This window comes from Choloepus didactylus, chromosome 16, assembly GCF_015220235.1.
Source record: "Choloepus didactylus isolate mChoDid1 chromosome 16, mChoDid1.pri, whole genome shotgun sequence".
Taxonomy (NCBI): Eukaryota; Metazoa; Chordata; class Mammalia; order Pilosa; family Megalonychidae; genus Choloepus; species Choloepus didactylus.
The window spans coordinates 47,723,999-47,743,492 of NC_051322.1; the positions used below are offsets into that span (position 1 = coordinate 47,723,999).

The 19,494-nt window shown below is 42.6% G+C and overlaps 1 protein-coding gene across 1 annotated transcript in view; it reads left to right on the forward strand.

The window, feature by feature from the left end:
* The first annotated feature begins 511 nt into the window (after window positions 1–511).
* The window catches only part of KLHL14 (kelch like family member 14), a 110,065-nt gene continuing 91,082 nt past the window's right edge, over window positions 512–19,494 (forward strand). The window contains exons 1-2 of the mRNA XM_037806198.1: window positions 512–765; window positions 2,690–3,685. Coding sequence (XP_037662126.1) covers window positions 2,733–3,685 — 953 coding nt within the window. The 5' untranslated portion in view covers window positions 512–765; window positions 2,690–2,732. The remainder of the gene's footprint in view (window positions 766–2,689; window positions 3,686–19,494) is intronic.

Sequence of the window (19,494 nt, forward strand, 5' to 3'; positions counted from 1 at the left end):
TGTGAGACAGCTACTCATTCATCCAGATCACAGCTAAGAAAAAAGCTGGTCACAGAAATTAGCAGTTTCAGCTCAGCAGCGAAGTCGCCAGCCTGTGAAGGCAGAGAGAAATTGACTAATTAGCAATGCGCACTAAAACTTGACGGTTCTTTATAGAGAGAGAGAAGAGAGAGGGAGAGAGAGGGAGAGGGAGGGAGGGGGGTTCGCTTTTTCCCCTTCTTTCTTCCAAAGATGTTTGAAATCGCAGTCATTTACGCTCGACAATTTTTACAATAGCCTTGAGCCATAATTTTGCGAGTCTCTCCAGCATCCATCCCCCTGTATGGTCTCTCTCTACTGGCCAAGCACGACCGTTTCTCTCCCCAACCGTGGATTTCCTATTACTCTCGTTACGACTCACTGAGCCCCAGGCCCAAGGATAATGATGTGTTGTTTCTTGGTAGCATAATTTGTCACACGTACATTTTTTCTTCTTCTTCTCTTGCAGAAAGCTCTGCTCCTCTCTCTCTCTCTCCCTCTCTCCCTCTCTCTCTCCCTCTCTCTTTCTCTCTTTTCTCCCTCTCCTATATTTTCTTGCTGTTGCTAATTCATGGTGATCAAATGATGTACGACAAAATAAATTGTAAAGAGTGACTGCCTGGAGTTGGGAACCAGAAGGTATTTCCCCCATCTCCCAAGGAGAGAGCAAACCTTTAAAAAGGAAGGACAATTGATTTTTTGGGGGGAGCTTAAGTGAGCCTTGACTTTGCAGCTGGTTGAGAGCAGGTAAGTTTCTGGCCTTGTGTCCGCCTTGTGTGTATTTTGTGCTGTGTTTGGGGTTGCTGGCGGGGGAAGGGAACGCGAGGGAGTCTTGGGGTGGGGGGGGCGGGTAGTTGTGTGGCCAACGCTTCTAAAGAATAAAACTCTTATTGCAAGAAATAAGCAGATGAGAGGAAAAGGCAGGAGAACAAGAAGGAGGGAGAACAGGAAAAGATGGGGGGGGAGACAACCAAGCGGGGAGAGCAAGGGAGAGGCATGACCGAGCCCACTTAAAGGGAGAGACTCAGATGTTTCAAGAAAGCCAGAAATTTGGGGGCATGGTGGGGGGGGTGCTGGCGGAGGGAGCTCGAAGGAGGCTAGGGTCCACCTGGAACGGGACGGTAAAGTGAGTCGAGTGGAGCCGGGTCCGGTATAACTAGGAAGCCGGCGATCCGCGACTGGCGCCAGGCAGGGCAGAGCCGCAGTGTTAGGGGCAGGTCCGGCGGGATCCCTCGGAGCCGGGCGGCGGCGGCGGCTCTCCCCGGCCGGCGCGCGGGCGGGAGGCATGTGGGCAGAGGGTCCCTTTCTGCTCAGCCCTAGAAGGTGCAATTACAGGTTAAGGACCGGGCATATCGATCTCACCTCGCCTCCCCCATCCTGCCCTTCTCCGCCTAGCTGCCGGAGGCTCAGACTTTTTACAGAAGTAGTTCCAGGGCTGGGGGTGTAGGGGTGCCCGAGTGGGGGGCCGCTGGGGGATCGACGGGGGGGCTGGGAAGGAAGCTGCGGCTGCCTGCGAGGATGCTGGGTGGGACGCAAAGGCCCCTCACTCAACTGCCCCCCCCATTGGACAGACCCCCCCCCCATCCCTCCCCCAACACCTGCCTTCTAACTTGAACTTCTCATAGTTACTGGAGTCAAAGCGGCTGCGCCTGGTGCTGGGAGGAAGTACCGTCCACGCGAATCCCTCCTGGCCTCCGGGCTCTTGCTCTAAAATCCACCCCGGTAGCCCCACTAGCTCCCTCCTCATCTCTCGGTGCCGCCCCGCGATGAAAGGGGGACAGAGAAGTCTGAACTTCCGTGCTTAGAAATGCAGGGGGAGGGGGATGGTTAGAAGGCAGGAAGAGGGGGACTGGAGGGATTCTCCTGCCAGGTTTAAGGGCGTCTCTGGAAAATTAGCAAAACTGAGCGGTGACGGGGAAGCCAACAGTTTGCGAAGCGGGGAAGCGGGCAGGGCCAGAGTGAGGGAAATGAGCTAGAATTGATAAGGACAGCTCCCGCCTCTGCCGAGTCCACTGAGCTGGTCCTCACCGCGCTCCGCTGCACTTTCCCGGGAGAAGAAAGGGCTTTATCTCCTCCCTCAGACTATTAGCCTAGGAGTTTATCGGGACAGCACGGATAATCGAAGGGTTTCCCAGTTTTTGGAGGGCTAAGAACGGCCCACCCGCACGCTGGTCGGGCCCCCTCTCCTACCCCCCAAAACTGGGCCAACTGAGAAAAACAAAGCCTCGGGCACAAGTTGACCTGGAACCTCCGCCGTCGGTCGCCTCGGCGCTCTCGGGGCGCCCCGGCTCTCCATTCCCGCCTTTCCCTTCACCCAGCCCGGCATGGACACAAGCCCACGAGGAGTCTCGGCCTCAGCCGCCACTTTGCCGTCGCTGCTGCCACCGCTGTCGCTGCCAACAGCCGGGCTCGGGCGGTTTTAGGAAAGTGAGGGACGAAGTGTGAGGGGTGGCGAGGGGTAGCAGGGCCCTTCTGGCGGCGCTCACGGATCTGACACCCTTAGACCTTCCTCCTAGGGTCGGGGTCCGGAGGCGGGCCGGGGGGAGCCAGGCTGAGCACTGATTGTTGTTCTTCGCCCTCCCCTCCGCTCCCCACCCTTCCCCACCCCGACCACACCCCACCCCCTCCACCACCCTTCTCCCCTCCCTCCCATCCCCCACCCGTCTGCCAGGTTGGAGGAGGGTTTAAAGCCAGGTGCGCCGAGTCAGCTCGCCATGTCCAGATCCGGGGACAGGACATCCACCTTCGACCCCAGCCATAGCGACAACCTGCTGCACGGCCTCAACCTGCTGTGGAGGAAGCAGCTGTTTTGCGACGTGACCCTGACGGCCCAGGGCCAGCAGTTCCACTGCCACAAGGCCGTGCTGGCCTCCTGCTCGCAGTACTTCCGATCGCTCTTCTCCAGCCACCCCCCTCTCGGGGGAGGGGTTGGTGGCCAGGACGGCCTGGGAGCCCCCAAGGACCAGCAGCAGCAGCAGCAGCCGCAGCAGCCGCCGCCACAGCAGCAGCAGCAGCCGCCGCAGGAGGAGCCCGGGACTCCTTCCTCCTCCCCCGACGACAAGCTGCTGACCAGCCCCCGGGCCATCAACAATCTGGTGCTGCAGGGCTGCTCGTCCATCGGGCTGCGCCTGGTGCTCGAGTACCTCTACACAGCCAACGTGACCCTCTCCCTGGACACAGTGGAGGAGGTGCTGTCGGTCAGCAAGATCCTGCACATCCCCCAGGTCACCAAGCTCTGTGTGCAGTTCCTCAACGACCAGATCTCGGTGCAGAACTACAAGCAGGTGTGCAAGATCGCCGCGCTGCACGGCCTGGAGGAGACCAAGAAGCTGGCCAACAAGTACCTGGTGGAGGATGTGCTGCTGCTCAACTTCGAGGAGATGCGCGCCCTGCTGGACTCGCTGCCGCCCCCGGTGGAGTCCGAGCTGGCGCTCTTCCAGATGTCGGTGCTCTGGCTGGAGCACGACCGCGAGACCCGCATGCAGTACGCGCCAGACCTTATGAAGCGCCTCCGCTTCGCGCTCATCCCGGCCCCGGAGCTGGTGGAGCGGGTCCAGTCCGTGGATTTCATGCGCACCGACCCGGTCTGCCAGAAGCTGCTGCTGGACGCCATGAACTACCACCTGATGCCCTTCAGGCAGCACTGCAGGCAAAGCCTGGCCAGCAGGTAGGAGACAACAAAGAGGAGGGCGGGAGTGGGGGAGCTCGAGAGGCCGGAGGGAGGGGAGGGGGCACGGAGGAGGGGAAGAGAGGTGGGCTGGGCGGGAAGCATCCGCAGGCTGGAAACGCAAATAAACAATTCAGACTGTGCGGGGAAAGTTGATTTCAGGGTCTCTGAAAGGTCAACGGGGAACTGGCCTAACAGCCTCCCTTAGTGCACGAAATCCCAGGTTCTCAATACCCCTGAGCAGGAAACGATGGAATAGCGGACTCATAGTCTCACATTGACAGTTGCAAGTGATGCCATCCTACAGCTTTTGGAAGCCTCTCTAAACCAGCCCTCTCTCGAAATCTCCAAATAAGCTTGCCTTAGGCAATGGATTCTGTGATGAGAAGTCCCCACCCCATCCCTAGTCTTACCTGCCCTGGGTGAGCAGAAGTGCCAAGGCTCAGAGAGGAGAGCTTTCTATCAGACACTCAAGTGGCTTTGGGATGTTTTTGGTTTTTGTTTTGCTTTTTTTTTTTTTTTTTTCTTTAGTGACGGGGGTCTGCTCCCTTCAGAGATTAGAGCTCCAGAATTGCTTTGTCTGTTAAGGCTACTCGGAAAAGCTGGCATCACATGCCCAAACTTTTTCTACCTTGTGGAAAGCCTTGCCTTCTCACTTTTAAAAGGGAGGCTTAGCAAGAGGTTTCAGAGTGGTTGGGTGACTCTTGCCTAAAGACTCCCCTCTCAGAGGGGAGCAGAGTTGAAAATTAGGGGGAGGGGAAGCATCATCCAGCTCCCTTTAGGTCTGTGTATCTATCTGCTCTATAGTCACAAAGAAGTTCAGGAGTTTTTGTTATTTAGAATGTGTCTCTGAGTGTGTTGCAAGTAGGATTTCATGTCAAAGGGGAGAGAGAAATGATGCCTTTTTAAAATGCTGCCGAGATAAAAAGGCTGTAGGAATGGACAATCGTGTTTTATTGGCTTTAGTTTTAAAACCCTTTTTAATGAGCCCTAACGAGGGTTTCTCTTTTTTGAAAAGAGAAGCTGTACTCTCTCAGTTTCTCATGATGAAACATGATGATTCTGGGTGCCTGGCTCCTTCCAGCCTAATCCACCAAAGTGTTCATTAGACAAAAGGGCACAGTTTAAAAATCTGTCCTGGCATCTTTCCATCCAGAATGATTGTTAAGAGTATGGGATCCACTTTGTGCAGCCCTATGGAATCAAGTGTTTATTTTTTGCCATGTTTCTACCAGACCTAGGTAACTAAAGTTCTGAGATATGGAAGGTATTCTCTACAGTTGTTTGGGCAGCACTGGTATTAAGGTGAGGCCCATAGCAGGCATGAGGAATCTTGAACTTGGGGATCTTGTAAGTTGATTTTTCTGACATCTGTGAGAGATGAGTTAATGAATTATGGTGTCAAGAGGTGACAGTAAGACAATAGCATAAGGAAGAATTCAAACCCCCAAATGCTTGAAGAGTGAGCACTTGAATCCAAATGAGAAGAAGAAAATAGAATGTATTTTTATTTTGTAAGAGTCTTTCACTTCTCTAAAGATCAAACTGGTAAGCTCAATATGATGGCCAAGCATTCCCACATCCATGGGCATTGGTAATTAATATTCTGGTATTTTAACTTTTATCATTAGTAAGTGACTTGTAGGTTGTTCTTAATTTAGCATATATCATACATATTCAAGAATTCAGACAATACAGTTATAGTCCTGAATATACATTTATTCATATTTCTTAAAGTATGTATAATCAAGTATAAATTCAGAAACCCAGAGAGATAATAAGAGTAAGATTTAACTTATTCTAAGAGTAATTTTGAATAAGGAGCATTATAAATTTGATCCAATAAACAAGTTCTGAAGCCCTCAAAGCACTTGTGTCTAATAAATGCCCTTGGATTCAATATTAGAAGAGTTGACTTCCAAAATGCAAAATCCATTTCCCACCTTAGTCTGGATTCAGCACACCAGCTGGGGCCTGCTGGCTCTGTCCTGGTGGATGGCTGAGATACCAGGCGGCCTGCTCTGTGATGACACCTTCCAGCTTCACTGGACCATATCATTTGAAGGATATGTAGTGATGTCTGACCACTGAGTGCTTACAAGTGTCATGGATGCTACAAGAATCTGATACTTTTGCGGTAGGAAGAAAATTGTATTTTTCTTTAAAAGAGGAAGGTACAGAAAAAAAAGATAGTTCATGTGAACCTATTATTGATCTCAAAGTTATATAATGTAGATCTTGTTCAATTATTAGAAACTGCAGCATTTTAAATTTTAGTGACTAATTACATTGTTCTAATTTTAATTCACAGAAAGGATGAAAGAATAACCTTCAAGAACTTAACTTGAAGTGTACACAAACATGCTGTAAATTGTAATCAACAGTATTGTATCAGTCCATTTATAATGGCATCAGCATAATATAAAAATGTTCTCTCGGTCTTATATGTCCTTTAACAGGAGGAAAACTGTTAACCAATTGTTTGTGATTACATCACTTTTATTGAATACCATTGAATGGAAATACATTATATTTACTATTTTTTATGAGGCTGTAGTTTTATAGTCTAAATATGAGAGAGCTCGTCAAATGAGAAAGTGAAATGGAAAATTAAAATTGATCCATCTGTTGGAGTAAGCACAAAACACAAGCAAATGGAAGAACTTTAAAAGAGAATTTACTTGTTTAAGAATTCCTAGTATCTGTAAAAAGTAGGGATATTAATATGGTAACAATATTTTAAATGTGTTTGTAAAGGTTATTAAATAGTTTTAAATTTTTATTAAGTCTAGAAAATAAAGCAACCCAAGTACAAAGATTTTATAAAGAAAGACCCAAATTAATTTTAGTTTTTGCTCTAAATGCTTAATTTTTCTGAATATGCCATTTGTATTCAGATTCACATTCTACTTTAATAAACTAAGCATTAAGGATAATAAAATGAAATAAGATTTGTTACCTTATTTTTTTAAATATATAGGTAAGCAATTTAAGATTACAGGACTTGAGTAGACAGAAATTTGAAATTTTTGAAGGTTTATTTCTTGGTTATTTTCTTTTTGTTTTATTGCAAGATATAGGAAATTTAAGAACTAAATTCTTGAAAAAGTTTCTGGAAAGGTCAGTATTAAAGTCTTCTAAAGCATGAAAATTTAATTGCATAAAGTGACATGACATGCAGAGTTTAGTACATTAAAAAGTACATATCATAAGACTTACAGTCTAAGTTTAGCTTAAGTAATCCGAAAAATGTCTTTTTATACGTATTTTTAAATTTTTAATGCACAATTTAGTATTTGTCTCCAAATGTCTCCCAATGGACCAGATTAATTAGGTTCTTTTTTTTTTTTTTTACATTTTCATTGCACCTCACGCAATGTCACAGTTAAATAAATGCCTGTTGAAAGTGAATGAATTAAGCTTATAAAGTAAGACAGCCTCGGTGTTGCACTTGTCTCTTATGTTCCTCAATCTATGTTACTATTTCATGTAACAAAAGACTATTGAACCTTCTCCAGGAAAACACATGTAATAGAAAAGCATTCATTGAAAGAATTATTATTTTTTAAAAAATGTAACTACCAGTTATTACTGTTTGAAGTGTAGTTTTCAAAAAACTATATTTTATAAAAGTCAGGAGGTTACCTTGCAGAAATTTCACTTTCTACAAAATGCAGTCTATTTCACATAAATTAATGTAAAAAAAAACAAAAAAACAATGGAAACATCAGGAGTACTAATTATCTGTTTGCTAGAAAAAAAAAACTTGGCAATGATTGCAAATGATTAGATTTTCTAATATCGCTATACAACACAGTTTTGATCTCTGGCTTTGGTGCTTAGAAAGTTTTTGTTTAAATGTAAGACAATATTTTCTACTGGTTCTCTTCCAAAGAACTCAATAACAGCCTTAAAAAAGCAAACTAACCTTGTATCCATGCATTCTCTAAATTGCTACTTCCCTTTATATCAATTTCATACCCTCAGATTCAAAGTTGTTAGTAGTAAGATTTTGTATCAGAACTTACTCAACCATTCAGAATACAATTTGTTTATTATCTGAAACAGGACCATTGATTACAAAATTATATCACAGGTATGGGAGCCAAATTGTGATATCCTACAATCAAAGAGCAATTAGAGTAGACATTAATGTCTTGGCTGGCATAGAGGATTTACTGACAAGTAGTAATTTTCCAATTTTAATTCATTTGTACTTTTTCCTATTTTTATGAACATGCTACAGTTCACTCATTACTTTCACTAATTTCTAAGTATCTCAATTTTATTAAATTAAAAATACAGTCAAAATATGTTACCTTACTTACAACACCTAGTGCATTCCAGATGATATTCTAAGCACTTTAAAAATGTTAACTTATTTAATCCTCCTAACAGGGCTAGGAGGTGGGTGCCATCGTTAGCCTCATTTATAGATGGAAAAACTGATGAACAGAGAAGTTAAGCAGTTTGCCCAAGATTGCACAGACAGTAAGTGGTAGGGACAAATCTAAGACCAGGCAGTGTGGCTCTTGAGTCTGTGTTCTTATCCACTGCAGTGTGCTGCTTCTTCTTGTGTGGCACTGTCTGTGCTAGGCCATAAATTGGTGAATGACCAAAGTTATACATCTCTTGGATGACCAAGAGTTATATGTTGGACTAAGATTTTCACTTTTTTGAAAGAACCTGGTGACAGTGAAGTATTAATGTATCTGAGCTTCAAAGAAGATAGAGATATTGTTCTAGGCATTAGCTTTTTTTTTCTGTAAAAGGCTAGATATAAATATTTTTGACTTTGGGAATACACAGTCTCTGTTATAACTACTCAAACTCTGCCCTTGTAGTACAAAAATTGTTATGGACAGGACATAAATAAGTGGGCAAGGCTGGGTTCCAATGAAATTTCTTTTATGGACACAAATCTCATATGATTTTCTTATGTCATGAAATATTATTCTTATTTTGATTTTTTCCAACCATTTAAAAATGTGAAAACCATTCCAAGTTTTCAAGCTCTACAAAAACAGGCAGTAAGTTGCATTTGTTCTGCAAGCCATAGTTTCCAACACGTGTTCTAGGCACTTGGGATGTGTCAGTGAACAAACAGAAAAAAAAAAAAATTGCCCCCATTCTAGTGGCAGGAATCCTCATTTGTTTCCTTCCTTCCGTTTGGAAAGAATTCAAGTCTAAATAATTCTACCATGCTGTTAGGATGTCAACTTTCTAGAATAAGACATAAGAATTTAAATAGTTATCCCAGAAGCTAAAAGTTGATTAATTAAAACAATGAATTAGTTGTTCATTTTTCCAAGCAAACTAGATATGGAACCTCCTTAAATTGGTTGGTCATTATTAAGAAGAGGCATAACTATCATTTATGTGGTATTTTAGTGTTTTCCAGTAGGAAATCAAAGTAGGCAGTGGCATTGAACATGCTGCTTTCTGAGATTGACGTGCACATATCCTCAAACTAATCTAGGTGTGTAAAGGAAAGTTACTTTATTTTTCCAAGTGCCATCCTGTATCTCCAGCTTCTTTGATCAAAGGGCATGAGTTATTAGGACTCCTGACTCCAGAATAAATCCACTGGATTGAGTATGACTAGGGAACTTCTTGCCTCTTCCAGAGGAGGAGCCCTCAACCCACTTAGCTTTGACTTATGTGTCTATCTCACCTCACCAGACAGGGACTTTGAATATTTGTAACCAAAACTGTTAGCTTAAAATGAATTGGTAATTGATCTTAAATATGATTGAAATGGACACAATATATGGCTCAGTTTAGTGTGGACAAAGCCAAGCTGAAATGAAAATTGAGGTAATTTTAAATATGATCTCTCTTACACACACAAGTACTCATTTCTAGTAATATTAGTAGTTATTATTAATTGAGCACCTACCATGAGCTAGACATATTACTTACATTGCTTCTAATCCTTACAACACCCTTTCAGCCTGTGTAGAGATTAGGAAACGAAGTTTAGGGAAGATAAGTAATATGTTCAATTATCCAGATGGTATTGAGTTGGGCATGCTCAAATCATCTGCAGAAAAAACTGTCATTATAGGTACATATTGTAGACATGAATTCTGCAAAAGACAGACTCGAATCTGTGTCTCCCATATCTTTGGTTTACCATATCATGGATGTGAGAAAAGTTCCTACTTTCTATCTTTCCTTCAAGCCACCCTGTCAATGAAGATTGGGGAGAAGAGAGTAGAAAGCAAAAATTCTTGCCTACTTGTCTACTGTACTTAATTATTAGTTCTGAGATTAAGAAGCTAAATGATGAGGTGGCTAAGATTTGTCATTTTGATATTGACTTACTAAAATTAGAATGAGCCAATGTATTTTAATAAATCAATAAAAATAAGTACTTCAGTTTAACTAACAGAAGTAATTATAAAAATAAAACAAGCATAGTAAAACCTTGAATTTGAACCCCCAAATTGCTTTCCCTGGATTTATACATGATAGGACACTCGAGAGGTATCAGCTTGGTTTGGGGAAGACAATAGAAAGCTATTAATGTTTGTGATAATTTCAGATGATAAATATATTAGATAGAAGCCAGAATTATAAAAATGCTTGTGTATTTTAATAGCATAAAATAAGATTACTCTAATTGGAAATTTTTTCTATTCATATTTTGTTCAAGGAAATCATTTTAACAATTGTTATGCCATCAGTGCTTATGTCTTCTGTCATTCATTTAGAATTTCACAAAATATATTCATTTTCTATGTCCTATCCATTAACTTCCAAGATAATTCATGATGCATGATGTACTAATGATATATTTTTTAAAAAAAGCATTCCATTGATATGGACAGGACGATGAGTTTACTAGGGGAAGAACTATCAGTTCTAGCATAGATGATTCAATGAATATGTCTATTTTACTTTAAATATCAAAGGACCTTGTCTAATCACAAATAGTGTTAACAAAAATTAGGTTAGGGCTATTTCCAGCATTAGTAGTAAAGCAAAAAGGTAGTAGGGAAAGGAAAACCTGCAGTAGCGGGGAATTGAAAAGAGTAAATATCTATCACTTGAGGGAAAGATAAAATAAATCATAGGAAAGTGAAAAAGAAGAAAAATAAGCAATAAAGAAAATGCAAGGAGATGTGCAGAATCAACACAACTATAAAGAGGAAAAGTATGAGATCTGAAAATGAACAGAGGAACTAGCAAGAGAAGAAATTAGGCAGGGACATTCTAGGGCTTGAAGAGGAGATGTTCAATATTTGTTGGACAAGTAAGTACAAATCACTACATACCCAAACATACATAATTTGCAGTTATGTATGTTCCTTTATAAAGAAAAACAAGTCCCCAAAAAGAAAAAAAAAAGTGTTTTCACAAGAAGAAAAGGTCAATAATTCAATAATGGCCAACTCATCCCCTATAATTTAATTGACCTCAGTCATTACATATTTGCAATCTGAGTTAATCAAGATATTTTATTATTTTTAAAACCCCTCTGTTCTTGCGCTAAGTAAATGGAATTGTTTCATAAATGTCAGAGTTCAAAAGGGACAGCCTGTTATTCCAACAGGAGAATATGAAAATATAACTGTGCTATTTGCAAAACTGTCTTCACTACCAGTGTAATTTGAACTGGCAGCAGACCTAAAAAGCAAGGTGACATTCACAACTTTGGGCAGCTTTTCTTTAAATATCATGACAGTGTTATACTCACTGTTGGAACTTGTAGTGCTGCACTGCAAGTCACCAATAACAATAAATTCTGCTATGGAATATCCCCCAAATTTGTATTGAACTTATATAACATACCCTGCACCGTGTTAGGTTCAGAGAGCTAGAGTTGAAAAGACATACATGTTCCTGACTTCATGTAGCTTATGGTATAATGAGAAAGAGTAAATAATTACACAAATTAGTTACACTGGTAATACATGCTATAGATTAGAGAAGTAGCAGGAGCTGGAAGACCATAATACAGCTGGGAGCCATATAATCTTGTCTGAGTGGTCAAAGAAGGCTTTCCTTATAGGAGAGGCTTAAGATGAGCCTGGAAAGATGACTTGTCCAGGGTGACAGTTTCTGGGAAGCAAGGTAGGCAATTGCAGGAGGTACAGGCTAAGAGAAGAGTGCTTGCAAAAACCCTGAGGCAGAAAATAGCTTGGCACCTTCCAGGAACTACAAACTGATGTTTGTGGCTAGAGATGCAGCAGGAGGGGTGATCCAAATCATCAAATCATAGGGGAAGTTACAGATACTCCTAAGGATTAGCTACCACATGGATGAATTCAGTATGGAAAAATCAGCACATTTTTTAATTGAACTGAGAGAAGATAGCAACACTATGGTGGAGAAAAAAATGCTGCCTTTGAAATCATAGACCTACTTATATGTCCTAGCCCCACTTTAGCTACGTTCTGCATCAGTAAAATGGGTTAATAATTACAATTTTATTTTCCAGGGTTTTTGTAAGGATTAGCTGACAGCTGCTTAAGCAAAATTTTATCTGAATTCATTTTAGCCTATTGAGAAATCTTGAACATTGTTGTGATTTCACTGAAAGCACAGAAAAAGCCAGAAACTTTTAAAAGACCCAAACGAGTGAAGTTGAAGGTTCCCCAAGGTGAAGCCAAGGGCATCAGAAGAAAGTGAGAAATGGGATTTCTGATTGATCTCAGTAATTTATATTTAATTCTTTAAAGGGCAAATGATGGCCTTTTTAGATTTAAAAAAAAAAAGTCTTTCATATCTTACTTTCATAGAAGAGAGCCCCTCTTCTTTTTAATCTCGTAAAACTCAAGCTCAGAGGCTTCGTTTGTGGCTGCTCCCAAGCCTCTCTCACCTAGGTCTGGTTTTGCAGCTCCCAGTGCGCCTGTGAGAGGGTTGGTAAAATGCACCTGCGCAGGGACACTGCACTTCCTCCGAGCTCCGCTGGGCCACCGTATGGAGACTGGCTCACTGGAGGCTGCAGAGAAGTGATCTGAACAATTACAGTCGGTTTCACTTCCCTGCCTTACGTGCCTTCAGGTGCCTCTGAAGACAGGCGAGCCCAGTGAAATGGAGAAGAAGAGGAAGAAAAGAAAGCATAAATATCAGAGAAGAAAGAGCCCTTGAAAATGTAGAAGCATTGTTGAAAAATGTGGATAGATGGATGTGTGTGTGTGTATATGTACACACAAAGCACATACTGTTGAGTGCCAGCCTTATGTTTTCTGTACAGGGACTTCTTAAGTATTAGTTTATCAGATAAAGTTCTATTTTGTATAGTGGGGGCAGTGGAGGTGGAAGTGGAATGGTTATTGATCCACATTCTGGCACTGAATGAGGAATATTGGGTTGGGAGGGACAATTTCTCACCAAAAAAGAAAATAGTCGTATTTGTAAATCCTGTTTGGAACAATGCAGCAGACCACTGTGTAAGCCTGATTTTTAGCATCCCTTGAAACCAACCACGCCAGAGCATCCCGTGCGAAAGGAAAAGATTAGAAGAGGGAATGTAAAATTTTGAGTCAGAGAGGGGAACTTTAAAGGAAAAACTTGAGTGACTTAAAATGTACAGTAGAATCTCAGCACTTCCTGTTTCATTTGCATTCACAGGAGTTCATTGATACTGTGAGAATCCCAGTCATTGTTGATGTATTATAATGACACAAGTGGGTGCCTAGTAGCACAGACCAATTTGGTGAATTGGTTACTATGGCAACTGTACCACTACCACTGTCAGTGGTAAATCCTGCAATCACCCTCTTTCACATGCACTCACTCCAAAATGACATTTGTAGGTGGAGAGTACAAAGTAAAATTAGGTATTAAACAAGTAGGAGACATCTATCTCTCTATCTAAATATCTCTATCTATCTATCTGTATCTATCTATCTGTCTGTCTATAGTGTTTATGTAATAGGGGATAATAAATTAAAATGTTAAGATTATGTTGCAAATATCATAAACATCTCTATTGCGTAGTAGCTAAGACCTAAAAGTCAGACAGATGTGTGCTCAAATTTTACCTCTCCCATTCACAAGCTGCCTATCCTTGGGTAATATACTTAACCTATTTTCATATTTCTTATCTGTAGAATGTACATAACAATACCTACTTCATTAGAACGATCCTTAATGTTGAAATAATGTATGAACAACACAGTATTGTGCCTGGCTGTGAATACTTAATAATCAATAGCTTTTATTTTTGTATGAATCATTCTTTTTATTTCCAATTTACTTTCTGTTTACTTGTAGGCCTCCTGATTCTATACAATATGTCCATTCTAGAGTTGGATTCCCACAGCCTGAGTCCTTATATTTATAAGTGTCCGATTTATCCGCCTCTGAGTGAACTACACCTCTGAGTGAACTACAAAGCCTGGGCCAGTCCCAGATCTAGTCCATCCTCTTGATCTAATCCATATCAGGGATCAGAAAAGTCGGAAGAAGCATGACCAATTCATATTTAACAGCTTTCTTTAGATGTAATTCACATACCATACATTTAAATCATACAATTCAATGGTTTTTAGTATGTTCACATAGTTATGCATTATCACAATTAATTTTAGAGTACTTTCTTCACTCCCCCAATAAAAAAAAACGTATGTATTAGCAGTCACCCTCATTCTTCCTATTCCCCGCTGATCTAGGCAAGCTTACTACTTTCTGTCTGCATAGATTTGCCTTTCTGGCCATTTCCTCATAAATGGAAACATACAATATTTGGTCTTTTGTAACTGGCTTCTTTCACTTAGCATAATGATTTCATGGTTAATCTAATATTGTAGCATGTATCAGTACTTCATTACTTTTTATGATGGAATAATAATCCATTTGATGGGTATTCTACATTTTGTTTATCCGTTCATTAATTGATGGACATTGGGTTGTTTGTACTTTTTGCTATTATGAGTAATATTGCTATGAACATTCATTTACAAGTTTTCTGTGGGCATGTTTTCATTTCTCGTGGGTATATATACTTAGGAGTAGAATTGTTCGGCCGTATAGTAAGTCTGTGTTTAACATTTTGAGGATCTGCCAAACATGCTTTCCACAGCAGTTGCACCATTTTACATTCCCACCAGCAGTGTATGAAGGTTGCAATTTAACCACATCCTTGTCAACACTTAGCATTAAATGCCTTTTTGATTATAGCCATCCTGGTGGGTGTTAAGTGCTATCTCGTTGTGATTTGCTTTTCCCTAATGGCTAATGATGTTGAACATCTTTTCTTGTGATTACTGACCATTTGTATATTTTCTTGGGAGAAATGTCTATTCTAGTCCTTTGCCCACTTTTTAGTTGGGTTGTCTTTTTATTATTGAATTGTAAGAGTCCTTTAAGCATTTTTAATAGGACTTCTAATGGTTCCTAGATCACAGCTGGGGCCACCGTTTGCAGGAATCAGGAATTTGATAATTTTATAGAATTCTGACTACACTACCAACTGATCCCAAGAAAGCAGAAAACCTCTCCAAATCAGTTGTCTTTTGTGTGTATATGTCCTTTGAATGCATCTTCTTCCCTTAGCAGATGTCTTAGTCACCTAGAGAAGTGGTCTATCTTCCATCAGCCTACCCAAACGGAGAGCCCAAGTTCCAGAAAACAGTAGTCATTTTGACCCAGAAAGAATAATCTTACCTCAAAAGAGTTTTCTGGAGAATGCCTCACATATTTTTTATGGCAAGGAAACTTTAAAGTGTCAGAGCATGAGAAAACATTTAAAATTTCCAAAAGCACAAAGAAATTCGCATCTGTAACTTTATAGGTGCTAATTAGAATCTGTCACAAAGGCTTACATGAATCACTTCTTTACATATCTGTCGTTCTCCCTCTTGCTCACCCCTTCCTCCATGCCAACGTTGTTATCCATTAACATTTACAGAATATGTACAGTCCACTGACCACCAAACAGAGGAGTAGATCAGGAGCCTGCCTCCCCATTTTCCAAATTCACTGTACCAAGTGTAGTTGGTAGGTTGCTATGAAGTGTACCCGCTGTGTGGTAAAATTAGGAAGATCTTTTTTCAAGGCAGTTGTGCAAGTTTGACCATAGAGAGCTCCTTCTCAAGTGTCAATTCCCAAAACTGAGAGTGTGAGACTGATGGTGTTTTTCAGCTCCAAGTGTCTATTGGTTGAAGAGTTGTGTTAAGGAGGCCAAGAATAGGATGTAAGGAATGAAAAAATAGATTAGGGAAACTAACTGAAATATTCCTTTTCAACTAGGTCTATACAGGCAAAGTTATCTAGGTAGTTGTGTAATTATCCAAGCCAGTAATGTGTTAACAGCTCTTCCAGAATGCAGAATTCGAAAAAACACTGAAGATCTTCTTTCCTTGGGTCCAGAAAATCTTACCTAAAAAATCAACCATACAGCTTTTTCTTCAAAAAAATACTTCTTTTCAGCCCTACCCCAGAGTTCTGAATTAAGTTGATCTGGAACATGAACACAGGAATGTACATATTTAGCAAGCATCTGCTGGTGGTTTTTTGGATCACATTTTGAAAATCTCTGGACTAAACAAATGATTGTGTCTCTTTTCCAATTCGCTACATAACTGTAGAAGATGGGGGAGGGGATACTGACAATAATTTACTGAAAGATAAGAAGCATGGGGAAAAATTATTGAGAAATTAAAAGAAATCTGATTAGTTTGGCATAAAAAGAGGGAAAGTTATCCGAATTACTAGACTCTAGGGGATTTCTTTCAATGAAAGAAATTCCCTACTGCATTAGAGAATGCAGACTAATTCAAGTCACGCAGTTATAAAGTCCACAATTCAGCTTCAGAGAATATGAAAAACTTCTGATTGGGTGGACCTCAGAGGCTCTGGGAGTGCTCTTTCCAAAGGGGAAACTTGGAGGGCCCTTGGGATAGGGCTCCCTTTAGCACCATCGCCCCTCCAGGGTTGGCACAGCAGCAAAGAACTGAAAGAACTGGCTCCCTACTGGGATGGAGACGGAAAGAGGAGGAGGAGAAGAGATTCCTATTTCACCCTCAGCAGCGGGGTGTCCCTAAGCTGGATCCCAGAAGCCACACCTCATTGTCTCCATAGCATGCTCACCCCGGTGCCTGCCTCAGCTACTGAAAAATAAGGATAACTTCATTTATCTTCATCCCAAGATGATATAGAATTATTCTTCCCTTAAACTTTTAAATCCCAGCTGTTTTAGAAAGTATCCATGGAAACTCATTTTTTCTGAAGATAGACACCTATTTGTTGCCATGAATATTCCAGGGGAAGCAGGTTGTAATATGTTCAGTTACTAACTAACTTTTCTCCCTGTCTCCCTGCCTGGCCATTCCCGCAGTGACTCACCAACTGGAAAGAGCCTGCTTGGCAGGAGGCTGGTTCCTTTTCTTCCAAACGAGCTTCATAGTTTCCCCACGAAAAATGTCTCCCTGGAGTTAGAGTAATGGATGAATCGGCTCTAGATCATGAGGTGGGATCTGGCCATTGTCCCTCTAAGCATCATCTTCAATGGCTGAACTCCTTTCTTTGGAATGTCATTTTGCTAAAATATTCATTTTTTTGCTGTTGTGTCTTTACTCTCAGAGACAAATCACTGTAGTGGGGTAAGTTACATTCTTCTGAATTTGAATGCTCAACCTTACTCTGTGATCTTGCATTTTTCTGCACTTTTTCTTATGTAGCAAGTATCAGAGTTTCTCCATGCCAGGAAGTCACTCTGGTCTCTTCAAAAAGCCAGACAGATGGAGGGAAGGAGGCAGGGAGTGGGAGAGAGAGCGAGGAGGCAGCATAATCTAATAATTGGGCTTTATTGGGAGTTCCAATGCAGGCATTACTTGTGAGTCCATCACTAGCATGAGAGTGATGCTTTATCTCTTTTTATTGCCAGGCTATGCAGAGTTTGAATCAGGTCTTTTGTGACAGGTAGCATAGGACCAGTTCTCTCTTAAATAAGGAGAAGTACTTTCTCCTACTACATGAATACTGATTTCACCCATCAACCTCTTTGGTAGCAAGCATCTGTGCTAATGAGCAGCGAGACCCTGTGCCCACTTGCAGGCAGACTAAAAGGTAATTCTTGCCATGCAACATCCTCACAGGGATATGGGGAGAATTGATGAGATGCTGTTTCCATTGCAATTTATGTACTTCAGAAGAAAGGCACTAAGTACTAGGTATTAGAATTAGGGATTATATAGGTAATCAAGCAAAACAAGAAATTCAACTGTGTCTAGTTACTAAAGGAAGCTTTAATCCGGCAGTGGGGAAGGAGGAGGGCAAGGCAGTGAGTATAAAGTGGGCTGGAAGCCATTGTCCCTCATGGAGCAAAGGACCAAGAATGGAGTGGAGTCTGAAGTGCCATGTACGAATACAAAGATAGACTCATCCCAGCCTTTAAGGCTTATAATCTAAGCCTTGGTGGGGCCTCCATTTCATGGATTCAGATGAAGACATGTTTTTCCATGTCTGTCTCTGTCATCGTTGGCTGGTCTACAGGTGTGGTTACTAGGAGGATGTAGCAAACGACCCCTTCCACACGCTGGAGAGCATGGTACCGTTCTGGAGTTAGTATGTATCAGGGAAGAATCATGGAGGACTCCTGGGAGCGCCAGGGGCTGGCGTGTGGCGTAAAGGGGTGGGAAGATGATTAGTTACAGTTAAAATTTGTAAAACTACGGCCAATAAAGATGTTGATCTTCTCATGGTCACACATACAGCAAGTGGCAGAGATGGAATGTAATTCAGGTTTCCAGATCATCAAATTTTAAAGTCCTGGCTTCTTCCTTTATTCTACTATGCCCCAAAATATGGTTTACATATCACTCGTGGGCTGTGAGACAATTTCAGATGGTACACAAGAAACTGCGGTCGGGGTTACTGCTTCTAGGGGGAGTGGCGGCCGGTAGCCGAGCCCTCAGCTCTCGGGGCTGCTTAAAGGTTACCGGCGGCGGGGGCTCTTTCCCGGAGGCGAGGGCGAGGCGGAGGACGTTGGCCAGAGTCCTCGGCGAGAGGCGTGCAAGGAGGGCGGCGATAAGGACAAAAACACTCTTCATCCAGTAGGGGTATGCGCCAAAGAGATTTATTCAGGGGTGATTACAGGTTATATAGGCTGGTAAGAGGGGCAGGGCTGGAAAGGAGGTGAAGTAGCCTAAAATGGCAATATTGAAGGGAGAGGGGCTAGGATTGGTTCTGAGAGGATTCAGGAGCCGTTGCAGCGGGCGGGGGTTGTTCTGGCCACGGTGCATGCGCACTGGCGGTGGCAGGAGTGGCCTTGGCACCAGGGAGCGAGTGGGTAAGATAAGGAAGTGGGGAAAGGGCAGTTGGGAGAAAGGCGGTTTCCTCCGGCAAGCCTCCCCTGCCAGTGGCATTTTGGGTGAGGAAAAGGGAGCTGCCTTGACCTCGCTCCTCAGGCTCGGGGGGGCTGCAGAGGGCACTCACGCCCGTACCTACTACCCTCCCCAGGGGGTGATATCAAGTCCCCTGGCCCAGGCCTGGTAAGTCGAGGCACAAGCTCAGACACCCGCAATTCCCCTTTCTTTTCTAATTAGAGGAAGAGGCTTTACCGGAGAGGCCCGCTAAGGGTGAGGGAAGGGGGAGGTCAGGGAAGGGAAAAAGGGGTTGACGGTGGCTCAGCGAGGCTGGAGCTCAGTGTTGGTGTGGTGCCTGGGCGCTCGACAAGGGCTTCGCTGCAGCGGGCTGGGCGAAGGTGAGGGGTTTAAAGTTCAGGGGTTTAAAGTTCAGGGGTTTAAAGTTCAGGGGTTTAAAGTTCAGGGGTTCAGAGAAGCTGGAACTCGAGGTGAGAGCGATGTTCAGGTGATTGAGAAGGGCCTCGCGGTCGGCGGGTTGACCGGTGGCGT